The sequence below is a fragment of the Rhea pennata genome, chromosome 21 (assembly GCF_028389875.1).
Source record: "Rhea pennata isolate bPtePen1 chromosome 21, bPtePen1.pri, whole genome shotgun sequence".
NCBI lineage: Eukaryota > Metazoa > Chordata > Aves > Rheiformes > Rheidae > Rhea > Rhea pennata.
Genome location: NC_084683.1, coordinates 1,319,643 through 1,338,898, shown reverse-complemented (window position 1 = coordinate 1,338,898; position 19,256 = coordinate 1,319,643). Strand labels below are relative to the sequence as shown.

The 19,256-nt window shown below is 50.9% G+C and overlaps 1 protein-coding gene across 1 annotated transcript in view; it reads left to right on the top strand.

The window, feature by feature from the left end:
• The first annotated feature begins 1,278 nt into the window (after nt 1-1,278).
• The window catches only part of LOC134149673 (transcriptional repressor CTCF-like), a 29,772-nt gene continuing 11,794 nt past the window's right edge, over nt 1,279-19,256 (top strand). The window contains 5 exon segments of the mRNA XM_062592902.1: nt 1,279-1,327; nt 1,939-2,065; nt 2,576-2,699; nt 3,148-3,237; nt 3,354-3,533. Coding sequence (XP_062448886.1) covers nt 1,279-1,327; nt 1,939-2,065; nt 2,576-2,699; nt 3,148-3,237; nt 3,354-3,533 — 570 coding nt within the window.

Below are 19,256 nucleotides of genomic sequence, written 5' to 3'. Positions count from 1 at the left end.
AGCTTTGGAGCCTGCCTGGCAGCTGAGAGCTGGGCAGCACCACCAAGGTTCCTCTCTCCACCCCTGCACTCCATGCCCCTTGCACAGGCTGCCCTACTCCAGGCACTCCAGAGCACACAGCCACTCCAAGGCCACCCCTCTTGCTCTGCCTGCTAATCCTCAGCCCCACACTCTCCACTGGCTCCTTGTGCAGCCCATGCCACAGCTCCCTCCATTCCTGCTGCTCTCTTGATGGCCTTGCCTATTCCCATACCACCTGGCACCTTTCCTTGTCATCCCAGGCCATCACTTCCTCACTCTTCTTGCAGTCACCGTCTCCTCTAGGTTGCTGCTGCTACAAGTCTCTCCTCACCAGCTTGCCCAGCTGATTCACCATCAGCTCAGCACTTGGCAACAGTCTCCTGGCAAAGAAACACTGCCACCCTTGTTTGAGTGATGCTGTGAAAAAAACCCTGCAAACAGTTAACAAGACTCAAGGAAAAGAAGGGAAGAAGAGTAAGAAGCAGAGAAGGTGTGCTAGCTCTGTGGATCTACCACGGAGTACCCATCTCTGCACAGAAATGAAATTAACAATTTTCTGGACCCTGTGTGCCTATTGGGTGCTTGCACACCAGGTAACAGAACACAGTTTGGGGACAACACAGGGAGAACAACAAACAGGATGAACATGGGCTGGGGAAGCTCTAGGGTGAAGGAATAGCCCTCGCAGGGCATGGAGATTCCCCCATGGAGAGGGGTCTGCATTGGGCAGGGCTGCTGACGGCTCCCACTTGCCTCCCAGACCTTTCCTAGGTGCTTCTCAGGAGGTAGTTGAGACAAGAGCCTGACACTCCAAGCTGATGTACAGACCAGCAGGTCTGTGAGGAAGATCACAGAGTGTCTTCCTCCACTCTCTGCCCATGCACAGCACCAGTAGCACCTTGGCTGGCCCCAGCAGGATCTGTCCCTGTTGCCCCTGAGCACCTGCCAACAGGCAGATGTCCCTCGACACTGCCCCACTGCCAGGAGGCATCTGTGGGGCACCTGGAGCCACCACAAACACTACTGCACTCATGGCCTCTCCTCACAGCCAGGACAGCACTGAGAAACAGCCACAACACCTGGCACTGAGCCGCGGGGCCACTGGGAGAAGGGGTGCAAGAGCCGGGGGCTGCCGGCAGCCACGGTGTGAGAGGTGTCACTTGCAGCTGTGGGGGCAGGGCCTCTGGCTCTGTGGTTCTGTGGACCCCCTCACTGCTCTGAGGGGAGGGCAGGGACAGCACACACCGTGCCCTCGGGATGGCCGGCAGCTGGCTGTACGCAGCAGTGTGTGACCACGGCATGGAGGGTACGGCCTTGTGGAGCTGTCCCAGACACTCTTCCCAGTAAAGGCACTGCGTGGAGCCGGGAGCCGGGGGGGCATGCCTGGGGAGGGCTGGTGACAGTACCCAGAGCCCTGGTGGAGCGCACCTGGGGGGTGAAGGGGACAGCATGGCCCCAGGGATTCCGACTGCTGCGGAGATGCCAAGAGACAGCCTGAGGTGGCCGCGTTAGGAAGAGCCCTTTGGCTTCCCCTCATCCCTGCTGGGCTGCTCGTGCAGGGACCAGGCCGCTGCTGGGGCTTTCTCCCCGCTGCCTCTTCTTAGGAGTCCGGAGGGACAGAGCAGGCCCTGCGCTTGCAGACCCCTCCCCACCATGCTGGGCCAGCAGCAGCACGCCCTTGTGCTGTGCACAGCTCTGCTCAGGTCCCTGCCTCCCGGACCCACGTCAGGCCACGGGGGGTAGCAGGCCACAGGAGCCCACATGTGTGTCCCTGGAGCGGGACACAGCGCTTCGCTGGGGGACACGCTTTCCCCCAAAGCAGACTCCCTGAGGTCAGCAGGAGCTCCCGGTGAGCCCCACGTGGCCCAAGGTGGCCAGCACAGGGCAAGCGCTGTTCTGAAGGGTCTCCTCTTTCAGCTCGCACAGAGGAATGTGCGGCCAAGGACTCCTGCTCCCGAGGGAAACACCATCTGCCCCAAGTACCCAGGGCCAATGAAAGTAAACCCAGGGAGGAGAGAGTCGAGATCAAAACGCCTGCAGCCAGGTGAGATTTGCTGGGGAGTGTGCTGCTGTCGCCAGGGGAGTGAGCTCTTGCCTTGCACACAGTGTCCCTGTGAAGCCTGAAGGGGAATGAGTAGTTTTCTTCCCACCGAGGACAGTGTAATTTCTGTGCTGACTCTGCTCGCAGTAGGCAGAGCATTTGGGGAACGCCCTGGGAATCGGGAAGGGGGAAGTGGTACCTCGTTGGCTCCTTTGTCTGGGGCTGAGCAGGATGTGTTTGCCTGAGGGACCAGTGCTCACAGTGCCTGGAGACTGCAGCAGGGGCAAGGGGGACAGAGGCTTTTCTCCTGGCTTGCCAAGGGGGCAAGTGTTTCTGTGCGCTGTGCTCAGCACTGGGCTCTTGCCAGAGAGGAGTGAGAGAGGACTGAGCCTGTTGGGATTGTCGGTTGCAATGGGAAGGATGTGTCCAAAGGCAGCGCATAGCTTGTGAGCATGGAGTGGAGAGCAAAGTCCTCCTGTGCACCTACCCATTGCCCATGGTGCTTCTCCCTAGAGTGCACGTGCCCTGTCTGGCCGGCTGCCCCTGGGTAGAGGAGGATGGCAAAAGGAGACTCCTGTATCCAGCTGAAGTCCAGAAGATGCAGCAGGAGTGCAAAGCCTGCCAGGAAATAGCGGCGGTAGGTGCGCTGGCTGGATGCGTTTCTTATGGCAGCTGTCCCTGGAGAAAAGCCTAGTTGCCTGGCAGTCCCTTTTGGAAAAGTCCTTCCTTCGGGCCTTGCTGCAGGAGAGGGAAGACGCTTGGTAGTTTTGCAGGGCACTCCTGCATTTCTGTGGAGCACAGAAGGGTCCCTTCTGTGGGCACTGTTGATGCCAGCAAAGGCAATGGTGGGCTTTCCTGTGAGGGCAAGCGTCCCGGCTCTCCTGAGCACATTGACTACCATGGTCACTGCTCATGGCAGAAGAGACCTTTGTGGCTGGATAGGGTTTGGGAGCCTACCATGTGTCCATGCCCCAGCAGTGGTGAGCAAAACCCCATGGGCAGAAAGGTTTGTGCCAGAGAGCGGGAGAGAGAGGGAGAGCTACCCAACTCATGCTTAATGGTATTGCCATGCTGTGGCCCTGCAGAAAATCTGCAAGCTTCTGGAGAAGTGGGATATGGGATACTTCTGGGATGCATATGCCAACCAAACTACACGGCCAGGCTGGAGGAACGAGGTACTGGCAGCCTTTGAAGCCATTCAGCCCTGCACGCCCGCCTCATGTGGCGTGAAGTTTCTTCTCGCTGCACTTCCATCTCCACTGCTTTCTCTTTTCCCTCGCCTTCCTGACAGTATCACCACTGGACGGGAGGGATCAGTGTGGAAGATCCACTGCTGGCCAAAAGGGAAAGGCTGGAGAGTACGGCCAAGATGCAGGACCATTACGAAAGGCTTTTCTTGGGGAAGGAGGCCCTTCAGGCCACCATGGGCACTTCTGCGTCAAAGCTTGGGAGCTCTTCTCCAGAAGCCCAGGTGACAGGCAAAGGAAGAGCAGACAGGCTTGGTGCGCTCCACACAAGATGGTGTGTGGAGATCTCATGTTGGAGGTGCAGCATGGGTGCCAGAGGGCACCTCTGCCCCAAGGCACCAGGAAACAGCCCCACTGCTTGTAGTCTTACTTCTCCTGGCCTCTACTTCCTCAGCAGCATTTGGGCCCTCTGGAGCGAAGGGTTCCCCATCCTCCAGACAAGCTCAGGAGACAGAGCAAACCGAAAATGCAGGGCAGGAAGCCACCTGCTCGAGCGAAGAGAGTGACTTTCCAGCTGCCGAAGCCTGGCAAGAGTAAGCGGGCACAGCTGCGGCAAAGGCCAGGCACAGCCCAGTGCCATAGCCCTGCACCCACAACGTCCCCTTTCCCTCTCCCTCATCTGCGGGGCTGGGGGTAGCATTCCCCGGCTTCTGGGGGCCCCAAAGGACCTGGGGGAGACCTTCCCTCCAGGAGCCTCTCTGATGCCCTAACTTCAAGCCCCAAATGCCTCCAGGGCCAAAAGGGGCTCTGGGTACCAAAGCAATGGCGTGTGCTGGGGCTGCGGGACGGCTCCTTGTCTTTGGTGTCATCCCTGCCTGGAGCTACCTGCTGAGAAGCCCCTGGGAAGTGTCCTGGGGGTGAGCAGGAGTTGTGAGCAGCCCTACCCCATGCAGACCCCTCTCCATGGGGGAATGAGCCTGCCCTGCGAGGGCTATTCCTTCACCCTAGAGCTTCCCCAGCCCATGGTCAGCCTGTTTGTTGTTATCCCTGTGTTGTCCCCAAACTGCGTTCTGTTACCCAGTGTGCAAGCGAATAGACACAAAAGGTCCAGAAAATTGTTTATTTCATTTCTGTGCAGAGATGGGTACTCCGTGGTAGATCCACAAAGCTAGCACACCTTCTCTGCTTCTTACTCTTCTTCCCTTCTTTTCCTTGAGTCTTGTTAACTGTTTGCAGGGTTTTTTTCACAGCATCGCTCAAACAAGGGTGGCAGTGTTTCTTTGCCAGGAGACTTGCCAAGTGCTGAGCTGATGGTGATTCAGCTGGGCAAGCTGGTGGGGGAGCAACCTGGAGCAGACACTGACTGCAAGAAGAGTGAGGAAGTGATGGCCTGGGATGGCAAGGAAAGGTGCCAGGTGGTGTGGGGAAAGGCAAGCCCGTCACGACAGCAGCAGGAATGCAGGGAGCTGTGGCGTAGGCTGCACAAGGAGCCAGTGGAGTGGGCTGAGGATTAGCAGGCAGAGCCAGGGGTAGCCTTGGAGTGGCTGTGTGCTCTGGAGTGCCTGAAGAAGGGCAGCCTGTGCAAGGGGCATGGAGTGCAGGGGTGGAGAGAGGAACCTTGGTGGTGCTGCCCAGCTCTCAGCTGCCAGGCAGGCTCCAAAGCTGAAAGCAGAGGCTTGGAGGCAAGGCCATGGGGATGGGTGTGCCCATGGGGACTGCCAAGGCGTTGTGCTGGGGGTGCCCCCAGCGATCCCTGGGGCTTGGTGAGGGGTGTTGCCACAGTGAGCAGCAGGGCTTTGTGATGGTGGTGGCATGGTGCCTCCAAGGCCCTGGTGATGAGGCGGTCTGCATGGGGACTGTGTCCCTGCTGGGAGCAGAGCCCCTGGGTTCATCCCTCTGAGGAGAGCCACTCCCTGAGGAGATAGCAGCTGCCCTTGGGGCCAGAGTAGCAGGTCTGCAGCAGAAGATTATGCAGGAGGACAAGGAGCAGTAAGCAAACAGCTGCTGCCAGGCTGCACACGCACTGCCAGACATGCTGGAGCGCAGGGGTGAGGTGAGCCATGGGGTTGGAGGCAGGGGCAGGCAGCAGGCATGGGAGCTGCCCGGAGAGCAGCCAGCTGGTTTGGCAAAGGAGCTGGGGTGAAAGAGGCAGGCAGGAGCTACTGTGGCCAGGGGGGAATTTCTTGGTGGCCCTGGGGATTTTCCCTGGGTCAAAGCATAGTGACCTGCATGCTCCAAGGCCCCCACGGAACCTGTGAGCTCTGCATTGAGGGGCAGAGAGCAGCTCTTGGCCCAACTCAGCCAGGCCGCATGCAGTCAGAGCGTCCCTTACCCACAGCCCTCAGCTTGTCTGCTCTTCAGCAGCCACCCGTACCAAGGCAACTGCCTCCACCCTGTGAGCCCTTCTGCCCACTGGTGGGCCAGCAGCAGCTGCACGCAGCAGCGCAGCGCAGCCAGAGCCCAGCTTGCTCCCACCAAAGGCACAGGCTGCCTTGGCTGCCCAGCGCACAGGGCTCACGGGCTTCTGCACATGTCCTCGCAAAGGTGCAGAGCTCAGCTATGATGGTGGCTTCATAAGCCTCTGCCTGACTCCCTGGAGCTGCCGAGGAGCAAGTGGGAAGTGCTGGCAACGAGCAGGAGGTCTCTGTCTGCCGGCAGTCTGACTGCATGCTCTGCCTGGCAGCCTGCAAGGACATGCCTGCGGGTGCCCAAGGCAGCTGCCTTTGCCCATCTCTTGCCCCACACTGACAAAGCCTCTGCCCAGCCAGCCTGGCTAGCAGGAGAAGCAGAGCACCCTCAAGACCCCTGCCTTGCTCTCCCCTGCTCCTGCTAGGGCTCAGCTCCAGCCAAGACTGCCTCTTGCACGGCTTGGCCCTCTCTCAAGTGCTTCTTACAGCCCTGTGTCCCTGGCATCATGTACAACCGGAGGCACCAAATTCCACAAGCCTTCAGAATTGTTTGGCTTTGTACGTCATTTCCACTTGGCAGATTTTGGAAGGACGTGACTTCTTTGGGGTGTCTGACATGGCATTTTCATACACCACCTGCTTTGCCATTCCACTGCTGTTTGTGCTGGCATCTCATTATTTATTTTATTTCCCTCACATACACACCCCATTTAGACTTTCTCAATCTTAGCATGCTGCTGGAGCAAAGTAAAGGAACTGGGGTATGTGTGTGTGTGGGGGGGGGTAGGCGGGGAATGCAGAGGGTGTTGAAAAAGTGCAGAAATCAGGTGTGCAAAAGTAGGGGACTCTGCTGAAAGAGTGAGATTTTTCCGCTGTCTTGCTACGGGCAAAAACAGGAAATGGAGAGCAAGAAGAGAAAAGAAACTTTTGATTTCCATAGCAGCTCTATGGAAAGAAGCAGGGACAGAATGCAATGGGTCCACATTGGGGCCCCTCACCAGCAGGCAGTGGGGCAGGGGCTCATTGTAAAAGAGTTTTGGGTGACAAAAAAGGAAGAGCATCCCTCCTCTTAAGCTACAGAGGTGAGCCAAGGACAAGCAGCAAGTGAGATGGAGGACTGCTGGACCAATACCATCAGCCCAGGCAACAGTTCCTTGTTCCCAACACTCCTGCAGCTCCCTGGGAGCCTTCTGGGGCTCCTGTTTGAGGAGGCACACAGAAACTCTGAACTGAAAAAAAACTGCTGTGGGTCCCGGGCAATATCCTGCCTGAGAAGCTTGTCTGTCTCGGGAGACTGTGTGGCAGCCAGGACTCCTAGGTCCTGGGGCTGGGGCTGCCCTGATGCCCAAGGCCCCTCTGGAGATGAAGGAATTTATCAGAAATGTTTGGGAAATAACTGGGGGAAGGGAGGGGATTGCTTTCCAGGAGGTGAGAGGAAATCTTTCTGCTCCCTGGCTGGGCCATCTCCACGGCAATGGCATAGTGAGCCCCCACATGACACAAGCTGAGGTCACAGCGGGATGTGCTGCATCACAGGGAGGTCTCCCTGGAGCCATGGGTGGGGGCCCTCACTTCCCTGCGAGGCCCAGGTGCTGCTGGGCACTGCTCACGCAGTCCCCACCACTGTCCTTTGTAGTGGTTCCGTGGGAATGACAGGGGACAGGAGGCAACAGGGCTGCACTAGGCGCCCTTGTCGACATGCAGAGGAGCAGCAGCATGTTGGAAAGGAGTATTGGGTGATGAGATGGGAAGAGCGTCCCTTGTTTTGGGCTTGAGAGGTGAGCTGAGGGCAAAGGGACAAGCGAGATGGAAGACTGCTGCAGGGATGCCATCAGCCAGGAATGCACTTGCTTGTTTCCAGTGCTTCTGTAGCTCTCCAGTGAGGATTGACACCGTTTGTATCCTTTCATGATTCTAACTTGGCAGAGCATATTTGGGGCTCAGAGATGCCATCTTGAGATGGCCACAGCCTGTGTCCTCCTGCAAAACGGGCTCCAACCTCTGCACCCAAAAGACAGCCTGTTTGGGAGAGCACTTTGTGAACAGGTGGGGGCGACACTGTCACCCTGTAAGACCTGGGTACCCCCAAGGACTTTTCTCTGGGGGGTGCACTGCTGGGGTGACCCCAAATGGCCATCTCCCCCAGCCCCCTCCTGACCCTACACCTCCACTCCCTGGCAAGAACAGGCCCACAGCTGGTCCCGCCTCGCTGCCGTGTGCCCCCATGGGGCTCCTCAGCCCTCTGGAGTGACCCCTTGGGGCACAGCCCGGCACCACACAGAGCAGCCCCTGCTTGGCTGTGGCCCAGCCCTGCCAGAGGCATCGGAAGGGCTACCAAGCCCTGGGGCTACCTGGGGATGGGTCCGGAGCAGGAGAGTAAAGAGGACACTGCCCTGCCCTGAGGACAGCAGCACGTTGCCTGCAGGCTCCGGCACCCTGGCCATTCCCAGGGCCCCATCGCCGGCACCAGGGCTAGCACTAGCACAGGCCCCAGGGCTACCCTCCAAGCCCAGCGCAGCCCCCAGGGTACAGGGCAGCGAGGAGCCCCAAGGAGTCCCTGCAGCAGAGTGGCCGCGCCGGGGGCCCCACACTGCCCAGGCACCCGGCGCCGGACTGCCCCGAGGCCCTGTCGCACCCCACGCTGCCGCCCACAAGATGGCACCGTCCCACGGGAGGAGGGGGCGTAGCTGGCTGCCAGGGTGCAGCATTGCCATGGCATCACCGGAGTGCAGCCCTCCTATTGGCTGTCCTGAGGAGGAGGGTGGGGATGGATTGGAATGATGGTTGTCTCACCCAACCGAAGTCCAGAGTGAGAAAGGGCCAAGAGAAGAGAGAGGTGCAAGAGGGGAGGGAGGAAGAGTGAGAGCGGGTGTGAGTGGGGCTGGTGGGGGCTGCGGGTGCGTTCAAATGCCGGCGGGTGCCCACTCGCTGAAGCAGGGTCAGCGGTGCTGGCGAGGGGGCTGCTTTCCTGCAGGGGCTCCCAAAGGGGCTATTGGGGCTGTGACCAGGGCACACAGCGCCCTGTCACCGAGGGGAACTGACCTGCGAGCCAGGCGTGCTGGCCTGCCCCGAGCATCTGGGCCTGGGCGGCTTGGTGGGGTTTGGGTGCAGGAAGCTTTGCCCGTGTTGTGGGTCTGAGATGCATTTTCAAGTGTTTCGCTGAGTTCCTGCTGCTCCTGCAGCCCCCAGGTGCTGCTCAGAGCTGCATTTGGGATCTGCTGGGCAAAGTGTGAGCAGGTTGCTGCTGTCCTCACGAGGTGTCATGCTCAAGTCATTGTGCTTGCTCCATATGTCTTGGTTTGCTCCAGGACCTGTGACCCTGGGAGCAGCCTGAAGGGTGTTTGCAGAAGAGCTCTGTTAAGTGTGAGGTGTTCTGCTTTAAAGGGGCCTTGGAAGTTGACGAATGTCCATTTTCACACTCACCGTTGTTATTCCCATAATCCTAGATGCGGATGAAGAGTTGCTGAATTCTGGCTGTGCTGTTTTCAGCAATTGACATGTCCTGCACAGAGTCCGTTGCCATGTCTCAAATTGTCAGTGCGTAAAATAGGAGAGTGCTTGTTGTGCCTGATGTGTAGAGGATTTGCTGTGCTTGTTCAGCACTGGGGAAGGAGGTAGACTTCTGAGCTGTGAGCATTGCGAAGCCAGGAAGTGAATCAGGGAGGCCATTTGGGAGGTGGCTCAGCCGTGGGAAAGGGCAGCAGGAGCTGCAGGCAGCAGCAGGGTGGGCAGTGAGGTCCCTAGTGTTTAAAAGGGCTGTATCAGAAAATGCCCTGTGTCCCATCAAGTCTTTGTAGGTAGCTGGTAGGACTGGAGGAGGCTCAGCTCAGCTGTTGATGGTGAGGTCAGTTCTGCCCGAGTCCCTGATAGGCGGGCTGGAGGGAGAAGGCGTGGCTGTTGCTTGTGATGTCACTTCCTGCGGAGCAGTGGCTAGGGCAGCAGCAGGTCTGCCCTAGGATGTGTTCTTGAGAGCAGCGGATCAGCCAATATTTGTCTCCTGGCTGGGGAAGTTCTAGTGAGGTAATTCCTGCCTTAGAGGCTTCTTGGTCAGTGAGAGAGACCTGGTTGTGCAGGTGACTGTGAGGTCCCATCTTTCTGAGTCCCTGATAGACTGGCAGCAGGCAGTTGGGCATGGGCGTTGAGTGTGAGGTCTCTTTTGTCTGAGTACCTGCTAGGGCAGTAGTGGTTCATGGCTGGGGAAGTTATTTTGAGGCAGCTAGTGTCTCTGAAGCCCATAGGCCATCAGCAGGCATGTGTTGGTGTTGTCCCAAAATCTGGGTTCTGTTACCCGGTGTGCAAGCAACCCATAGACACACAGGGTCGAGATACTTGTTTATTTCATTTCTGCACAGAGATGGGTGCTAGGTGGCAAATCCACAAAGCTAGCACACCTTCTCCCCCTCTCATTCTTGATTTATACACACTTTTCAGGGAGTATTTTATACAAATCTTTCTATTGGTTGCAGTTTCATTCCCTCAGGTAATCGCTCTGTGCTTGTGCTTTCACATTCTTGTTAATTAGCATAGGAAGCGAAGAAGAGGCGGTAACATCATTACCATGTCATTTCCGTCTCATTATTCATTTAGAGGTGTGAAGTCTAATATGTTAATAAGCCTCAATGAACCTAAGGTCACTTCTGGGTTATTCTGCTGTTTTTGTCTTACCTACCCCTCGCAATCTTCGAAGCGCTGTGGTTTCATCAAGGTTATTTAGCCGAAGCTAGTTATCCTTTGCAGTACTGTTTTTCTGTTTGAGTCTTGTTAAGTATTTGCAAGGTTTTTCTCACAGTATTTCTCTAACAATTCCCCCCTTTGAGACTTGTTAATATCACTTGTCTAGCAAGTCTCATTTAAACAACTTCAATTATTCTTACATGGATGTTAAGTTAATTCTAAGTATTTCCCATGGCATGGGTAATCCAGGAGATTTGGGGAATAGAAAAGCAAGCAGTAATCTGAGTCACTTTTTCTGAAGGCCTGTATAAGCTACAAAATCAGGTTAGCTGTACCAATGAGCATGCATAACAAAATTAACAGTGTCCTCATTTTCCATCTTAACTATAGCAAACAAATTAAATTAAACAAATCAATATTCTTATAAATCAGCTCTATCTATTATTAACAATACTATCAGAATGCAAAATAACACCTAATAACACTAAGAGCACTCTATTTCCATATAAAAGAGTTCAATTTTCCAAGTGCAATTCATCACTTTTGTAACTTCTGTATTCTTATCTTGAGAGATATCTTGTGGGTGTGGCAGTCCACAAATCATTCAAAGGTCCCTTCTATATTCAGGAATAGTGGGTCCAGGAACTTATTCCCTCCACCTTTACTGCAGTATGAGTTGTCAGAAGGAGCAGGTAAGGTCCTTTCCACTTTTCTCTTAGTGGTTCTTCTTTCCATGTCTGAATATAAACCAGATCCCCAGGCTTGAAGTCATGCACAGGGGAATCCAATGGAAGGGGGGTACGTTGATTAAGGTACCTATGTAAAGATGTTAGTACCCGAGACAAAGACAATCAATACTCTCTCAACATTTCTTCCCCTCTTACATGCATTTGATCACTTCGTCCCCCTATTTCATTAATTGGGTAAGGTTTCCCGTAAAGTATTTCAAAAGGGCTTACTCCCTCTTTTATTCTTGGGGTTATTCGTATTCTCATCAAGGCCATTGGTAATACATCTACCCATTTAAGATGGGTTTCCTGATACAGTTTTGAAATATGTCTTTTAAGTGTTTGGTTCATTCTTTCTACCTTACCGCTAGACTGGGGTCTCCATGGAGTGTGTAATTCCCATTTCATCTGTAAAAATTTCGATGTTCCTTGAACCACCTCTGAAATAAAAGGAGGTCCATTATCTGAGGATATACCTTCAGGAATCCCAAATCGAGGAATCATCTCTTTTAGTAAAATTTTAATTACTTCTTTTGCACGATTGGTGGAGCATGGGAAGGCTTCTGGCCAGCCAGAAAATGTATCTACCAAAACAAGTAAATCTTTAAACCGACCACATTTAGGCAACTCAGAGAAATCTATCTGCCAGTGTTCCCCTGGGGTTAATCCTCTTCTTAGTTCTCCCATAGGTGGTTTCTTCTGAATTTTGGGGTTATTTGCACAACAGGTGGGGCATCTCCTTACAATAAGGTCAGCATTTGATAGCATCTTTGATCCCACAGCATATCTTTTTATGCTGCTTATTGTAGCATCTGGTCCCATATGAGTTTCTTCATGCAGTCTTTTGAGGAGCACTTCCATCATTTTGGCTGTAATTAAAACTTGTCTATTTGGGGTGACCCACCACCCTTCAGCATTTTTTGTACATTTTAGCCTTTCTGCCAATTGATTGTCTGAATATTCAGGAGGTCTCATCTGTATTTTTCTACTGGGTAATAAAGCTCCAGTCACCTGTCCTGCTAGTGCTGCCTTTCTGGCTGCCGCATCTGCTCTCCTGTTTCCTTGTGCCACTTCACTGTTTCCCCTCTGGTGGGCTTTGCAATGCATTATAGCTACTTCTTTGGGTTCCATTATTGCTTGTAACAATCTTAATAACTCTTGTCCATACTTTATATTACTTCCTTGAGAATTTAAGAGTCCTCGTTCTTTCCAAATCGCTCCATGAGCGTGAACTACCCCAAAAGCATACTTTGAGTCAGTATACATACTTACTCTTTGGCCCTTTCCGATTTCAAGGGCTCGTATAAGAGCAATGATTTCAGTCTTTTGTGCTGAGGTGTTTTGTGGCAATGGTTTAGCTTCTACTTCTTTCCATTGAGTCACTACTGCATATCCAGCCTTTCTCTCTCCATTCTGTACAAAGCTGCTACCATCTGTATGTAGTTCCACATCTGGGTTCTGCAAAGGTTCATCCTTTAAATCTGGCCGGCTAGAATATACTTGCTCGATAGTGGCCAAACAGTCATGTTGTGACTCTTTTTGCTTTTCACCAGGTAGCAGAGTAGCAAGCTTTAAGGTCGGTACCACCTTTAAGATAGTATCTCCTTGTTCCAATAGCACAGCATGATATTTTACCAGTCTGCTCGGGGAAATCCAATGATGCCCCTTTTGATTTAAAATTGCTGATACTGCATGTGGTACAAAAACAGTTAAGGGCTGTCCCAGAGTCAATTTGCGGGCCTCTTGTATTAATAAGACGGTGGCTGCTATAGCCCGGAGGCAGGCCGGCCATCCTTTAGTTACTTCGTCTAATTGTTTAGAAAAATACACCACTGGTCTTTTCCAGCTCCCAAGCACTTGGGTCATTACTCCTGAGGCCACCTGCTGTCGCTCATGTACATACAATTGAAAGGGTTTAGCCATATCTGGGAGTCACAATGCTGGAGCTTCCATCAATTTTATTTGATCAAAACTAGCATGGCATTCTGGGGTCCACTCTAACCATTCTCCTGGACCCTTTAGGGCTGCATATAAAGGTTTAGTTATCAGCCCAAAATTAGGGACCCATATACGGCAAAATCCTGCCATTCCCAAGAATCCCCTCAGCTGTCTTTCTGTGCGGGGTACTGCAATTCGGCATATAGCCTCTTTTCTTTCCGCTCCTAGTGCATGTTGTCTTTTTGATATTTTAAAACCAAGATATTGGACTTCCTTCTTCGCAGTCTGAGCCTTTTTCTTTGAAACATGATACCCAGCAAGTCCCCAAAAATTTAACAGACTCGCTGTCGCCTCTAAACATATTTGCTCTGAATCCGCTGCAATCAAAATGTCATCCATATACTGTAAAAGAGTGACATTTTTGTTACCTTCCTGCCATTGGGCTAGTTCTTTGGCCAAAATCTCACCAGACAGGGCAGGACTGTTCTTGAATCCTTGAGGAAGAACCGTCCAGCATAACTGCTCCTTCCTCCTCGTAGTGGGACTTTCCCATTCAAAGGCGAAAATTGTCTGGCTTTGTTCTTCTATAGGAATACAGAAAAAAGGATCTTTTAAATCTAGCACTGTGAAAATATTGTTAGTCTCAGGCACTGAGGCTAAAAGAGTAGATGGGTTTGGCACGGTTGGATGGATATCTCTTGTTATTTGATTCACTGCCCTTAGGCCCTGGACCAGTCGATATTCTTGGGAGTGCGGTTTCCTTACTGGCAGGATTGGTGTATTGAATTCAGACTGACACTCTCTAAGCAAGCCATATTGCAAGAAGGCATTAATTAGGGGTTCCAATCCTCTACGTGCTTCTAGCTTGATAGGGTACTGATGCACCCTAACTGACTTCGCTCCTGGTTGTAGCTCTGTTTTGACTGGAGTCGCGTTTTTTTTTTGCTTTACCTGCCTTTGTTGAGGCCCAAACTGAGGGAATCACCTCATCCAATGCACTTGAAGGGATACTTGCACTGTTATCGTCTGGAGCTGATCCCATCAAAAGACAGATTTGTGCTCTCCATGCCGATTCTGGAGGGATGTGGAACTGCACGGAACTCTCAGAAAAGGTCACCTGCACTTTCAGTTTGCATAGTAAATCCCATCCTAATAAAGGGAGGGGACACTCTAGCAGAGAGAGAAATTCATGAGTCAATTTAGTACCTCCAATCGTACACTCCATTGGTTGCAAAAATGGCCTCAAAGCTTTCCTTCCCATAGCCCCAACAATGGTGGTAGTAGTCTTACTTAAGGGTCCTTTACAACTAGTTATCACTGAATGAGTGGGTCCACTATCTAATAAAAATCTATAGTTTCATTCCCCAGCTTTACTGGAACCAGGGGATCAGCTGAGGAAATTCTAATTTTCTCCCCCGGTCCCCTTCATTCCATATCTGACTCCTCTAACATAATTAGGTCGGTGTTAGCTGGGATCTGTAGCTTTGTTATCCTTCTTCAATTTGGACATTCATCTTTCCAGTGCCCTTCCTGTCTACAAATTGCACATTGATTTGGACCCAAAGCGGGTCTAGGGAGGCCTCCTCCTGGCCTCCCTCCCCTTCCACCGCTTCCTCCTCTGTTACCTCTTCTGCTTCCCCTGCCCCTGCCTTGGAATTCATTCCCCTGAACAGCTGCCAGGATAGAAGCCTGTAGTTTCATTCAATTTTGTGTTTCTCTTGTTCTCTTTTCATCTCGATTTTTATATACCTTATACGCTATTTCTATCAGCAGGGAAATAGACATTCCCCCAGCTCCATCTACCTTCTGTAGCTTCTTTCTAATATCCTGAGCTGTCTAGCCAATGAATAGCGTATTAAACAGTCTTTGATTCGCTTCCTCATTTGGATCCAGGTCTGTCTGTTTTCTGGCTGTTTCGCATAATCTTTCATAAAAGGCTGAGGGATTTTCTTCAGGCCCTTGCTTTACTTCATACAATTTTGATACATTCTTTGGTTTCGGAACCCCGTACTGAACCCCATATAAAATTAGCTGTTGATGCTGCCTCAATAGCTCCCTACCCCCGCTCCTATTTGGATCCCACTCTGGATCCTTTCTGGTGGGTAAATAGACCTCAGGATCCCCCTTTCTGTCCCTTCTCTCACCCTCTTCTTTTGCCTTATCAATTACCAGCCTCCTTTCTTCTCCTGTCAGGAAAGTATTCAACAGCGCCTGCACATCTCCCCAGTTAGGATTATGAGTTATCATAATAGTCTCCAAAAGTTGATGCAGCTTTTCAAGATTTTCCCTATATGATCCAATAGACTGCTTCCAGTTTAGTAAATCTGAGGTTGTAAAAGGAACATGTACAAATACTGGCAGCCCTTCTGGTCCCACTGCTTGTCTCAAAGAAGCCTGTATAACAGGTTGTTTCCGTCTCCTAGTTCGGCCAGAAACGGGGCTGGACTCTTTGCTTTCTAGCGGGGGGGCCGATGCTTCAACAAGGTGGAATCGTTTCCACAAGAGGGGGGCACTGTCAGTAGTTGTACATCCTCCTGCTCCTCTCCATTCAGAATTTTTCTGTTAGCACAATACCCGCTCTTTTCCTTCTTTGCTACTGCAACCATTACAGATTCCTCTTTACTTGTAAGTTCACATTCCCTTTGAATTTCTGGTTCCTTATATAGTGACACAAAAGCCTCCACATCATAGGGTATTTCGTCCCACTTCCCCTTCCGACAACAAAACAGCAGTAACTGTAATATAGTATTATGGTTCAAGGTCCCATTTTTTGGCCATTGCTCATCACATTCCAACTTATACATTGGCCACCATTGATTACATCTTTTCATTCTTTTTTTGTCATCTGATCTCCTCCAAAAATATTCCAGTGTTTCAAAATACAACCCAAAGGGCTACAGGGAGGAATCATGGATTGGCTTGGTCCCATGTCAATTACCTAGAAATACCAGCCTTATTACCTAGCAATACCTTTTTTCCCGTACCTTTGTGCGCACTCAGCTCTGACCCCTCTGGTCAATTTAAGGCAAGCCTTGCCAAGCATCTATGTACGACTTAATTCAAAATAATCTTCTGCAGAAATAAGTAAATTTTATACTCACCAATCCAAAGATTCACCCCCCTTTCGCCCTGCCACAAATATCTCTGTTTCGCGTTGCACCTTTGAGTCTCTTGTCGTCCCGACTTCGGAGGGAGGACAGAGGACTCCCCGATCAACAGGTCGGTGCACGCTAGAGCTCGATCCGATCCAGTCTGCTGTCGGGAACGGCAAGATGATCTGGGCAAGGCCTTCTGGCAAGTCCCATCTGGGTCGCCAAACTGTTGCCCAAAATGTGGGTTCTGTTACCCGGTGTGCAAGCAACCCATAGACACACAGGGTCGAGATATTTGTTTATTTCATTTCTGTGCAGAGATGGGTGCTAGGTGGTAAATCCACAAAGCTAGCACACCTTCTCCCCCTCTCATTCTTGATTTATACACACTTTTCAGGGAGTATTTTATACAAATCTTTCTATTGGTTGCAGTTTCATTCCCTCAGGTAATCGCTCTGTGCTTGTGCTTTCACATTCTTGTTAATTAGCATAGGAAGCGAAGAAGAGGCGGTAACATCATTACCATGTCATTTCCGTCTCATTATTCATTTAGGGGTGTGAAATTTAATATGTTAATAAGCCTTAATGAACCTAAGGTCACTTCTGGGTTATTCTGCTGTTTTTGTCTTAGCTACCCCTCGCAATCTTCAAAGCGCTGTGGTTTCTTCAAGGTTCTTTAGCTGGAGCTGGTTATCCTTTGCAGTACTGTTTTTCTCTCCCCCTTGTCCTTGAGTCTTGTTAAGTATTTGCAAGTGTGTGACACTGCAATGCTCGGATGCTGCCTGCTGTCCGGAGTTGTTAGGTTGCTGCTGTGTGAGGGCGTAAGAGACCAGTATGAGGCTGTTACGTGATGTTTGGGAGCGTGCACTGAGTTTGGGCTGTTTGCTTTGCAGGCCAGTGGCAGGCCCCCCCGTCAGGTGCTAGTGGTTGTGCGGTGAGCTGAGAAGCAGCGGCTGCTGGGCCAGTGGGTTGATGTTGTTGCTGTTTGCATCTCTTGATTGCGTAGTGCCGGAGTGCCTTTGAGGCGAGCGCTGTTGCGCAGGCTGCTGGTGGTGGCTGTGAGGTGGCTTGTGTGTGCGTGCATGACAGGCCAATGCTGTGGCCACTGGTGGTGGTGGTGGTTGGGAAGTGCCTTGTGCCTGCGTGCGTGATAGGCCAGTGCTATGGTCAGGATTGTGAGTTGCCTTGTGGCTGAGCGTCGTGCAGGCCAGTGGCAGGGCCGTGTCTGCTGTTTGTGGCTCTGAGGTGACTTGGGTGTCAATCGCTTGGAGGCCAGGGGTGTCAGCCCAATTGGGCACGCTTTCACAATTGCTGCAGGCTAAAGACCAAAGCTCCGTTCTGATCGCCTGCTGGCTAGTGTAAAGTACTTGCATCATCTCGTGTTCTTCAGCTGTTTGTCCATATGGATTTTCTGCGACTTGAAAAGCTGATGAGTGTTAAGAAAAAGGAGAAGCAGGATCCCTGCAGGGAGTTCACATGAAGCCCTATGTCAGTATTTCTGGGTATCTGGTGCCCCCTGGAGACTGCTGCTGCCCACAAGAAACATAGAGAATATGAAGGCTGCACATTAGTAAGTGACCCTAGTCCAAGCAGACTGAAAAAAGAGAAGAACATCTTTTTCTCAAAGAAGTAGTGCAGGATACTAGAAAAGGCCGTAACAGTAAAAGCGAGTATTCTCTAAAATAATAATAATTACATGTCTTGTATTTCTGAAGTCTAATAAAGACTGATAGCTACGTTTCATGTTATGTATATATGCCCATGTATTTCAGAAACGAATGTGCAAGGCTATGTTTAGACAGCTGGTAGTGACATGATACGAAATGTACAGAGTTTAAAAGATAGCTTTAAGAGGTTCTATTAGTTGGTCTGAGAGGTCAACAGATAAAATCAGAAAATGTGGATGTCTCCTATCAGCCCTGGGATTGGAATTAGAATTTGATCACAAGCTTCATAAGATGATTGGGTGAAGTTAGTTCTGTGAGATTTTTTTTGGGGGGGGGATGGGGATGGGTTTTTTTGAAGGTGGCAGGTGTTTGGGGGTGTCTTAGAGTGTTTTGAGGGGTTTTGAAACAGTCCTGTGTAGAGAATAATGCTGGGTTGTTGGGGCAAGAGAGAAGAGGGGAGAAATTTGTCAAAAAGGAGATAGTGCTTTTATACAAAAGTTCTGAGAGTTAAAATTAAGACCTACCTGCTAAAATACTGAGCTTTGGAATTATTACATGCTGTTGATGCCCTGGCTAGATTTAGCCTAGTTTTCATGAGAAATCACTAGAGTCGTGTAGCTCTGAGTCCAGACCATTGAGATTGAAATAAAATTTTAACTGAGCCATGTTTGCATCCTGGGGCTCCTTTGACCCACAGAGGGCACTGTGCTCAAGTTCATCCTGTGTTCTGCCTTCTGAGGCAAGGCAGTGCCCATAAATGGAAACAGGGTTGAAGTTCAGGATACTCCCAAGAAATTTACTTATCCTTGTTTTTTTTCTTTCTTTTTTCTTCCTTTTTTCTTTTTCTTTCTTTCTTTCTTTCTTTTTTTTTTTTTTTTTTTTTTTTTTTTTTTTTTTAAGAGAAGGTGCCAATCAAGTGTTGTTCAGAGAAGTCTAAACATAGAGGAAATAGTTGTTTGGAGCTGGAGTTTTACATGGGATATGAACTTAATTTAGAGTAACTTTGAAGACTTAAATTCTTGCTTTGCATTCTCAAAGCTTTTTCTTAGGGGGGAAAAATCACTGTTCTCAGACTAAGGGCTTTTTTGTTTGAGTGCGGTTGTTGGGGGAGGTTTTTTTTTGTGGGGGGTCCAGATTTATATTGTGCTTTACAGAATCAGCTTTTTTACAGGTAAGATTTCTAATGACATAAAAATAATGTGATTATAGCACAGGACTGCTTCTGATATTCGGCTTATTTATTTTACATAGATTGGTAATAAGGAGTAGTCGTGCCGTATCACTTGTCTTAGCGATTTGCAGTCCTTGAGAAAGAGAAACATACATATCCCTTAATCTCTCTTCCTTGCTTTCCTTCCTTCCCATGAAACTGGTACAGCGGCTGTTTCACTCCAGGCAGGATTCTGTGATCACCTTGATTTACAGCGACAATACGCTAGCAGAGACTAATGCTTACAGTTTTGGATTTGTTTTCTTATAACTGGCTGCAGTATGCTGTTG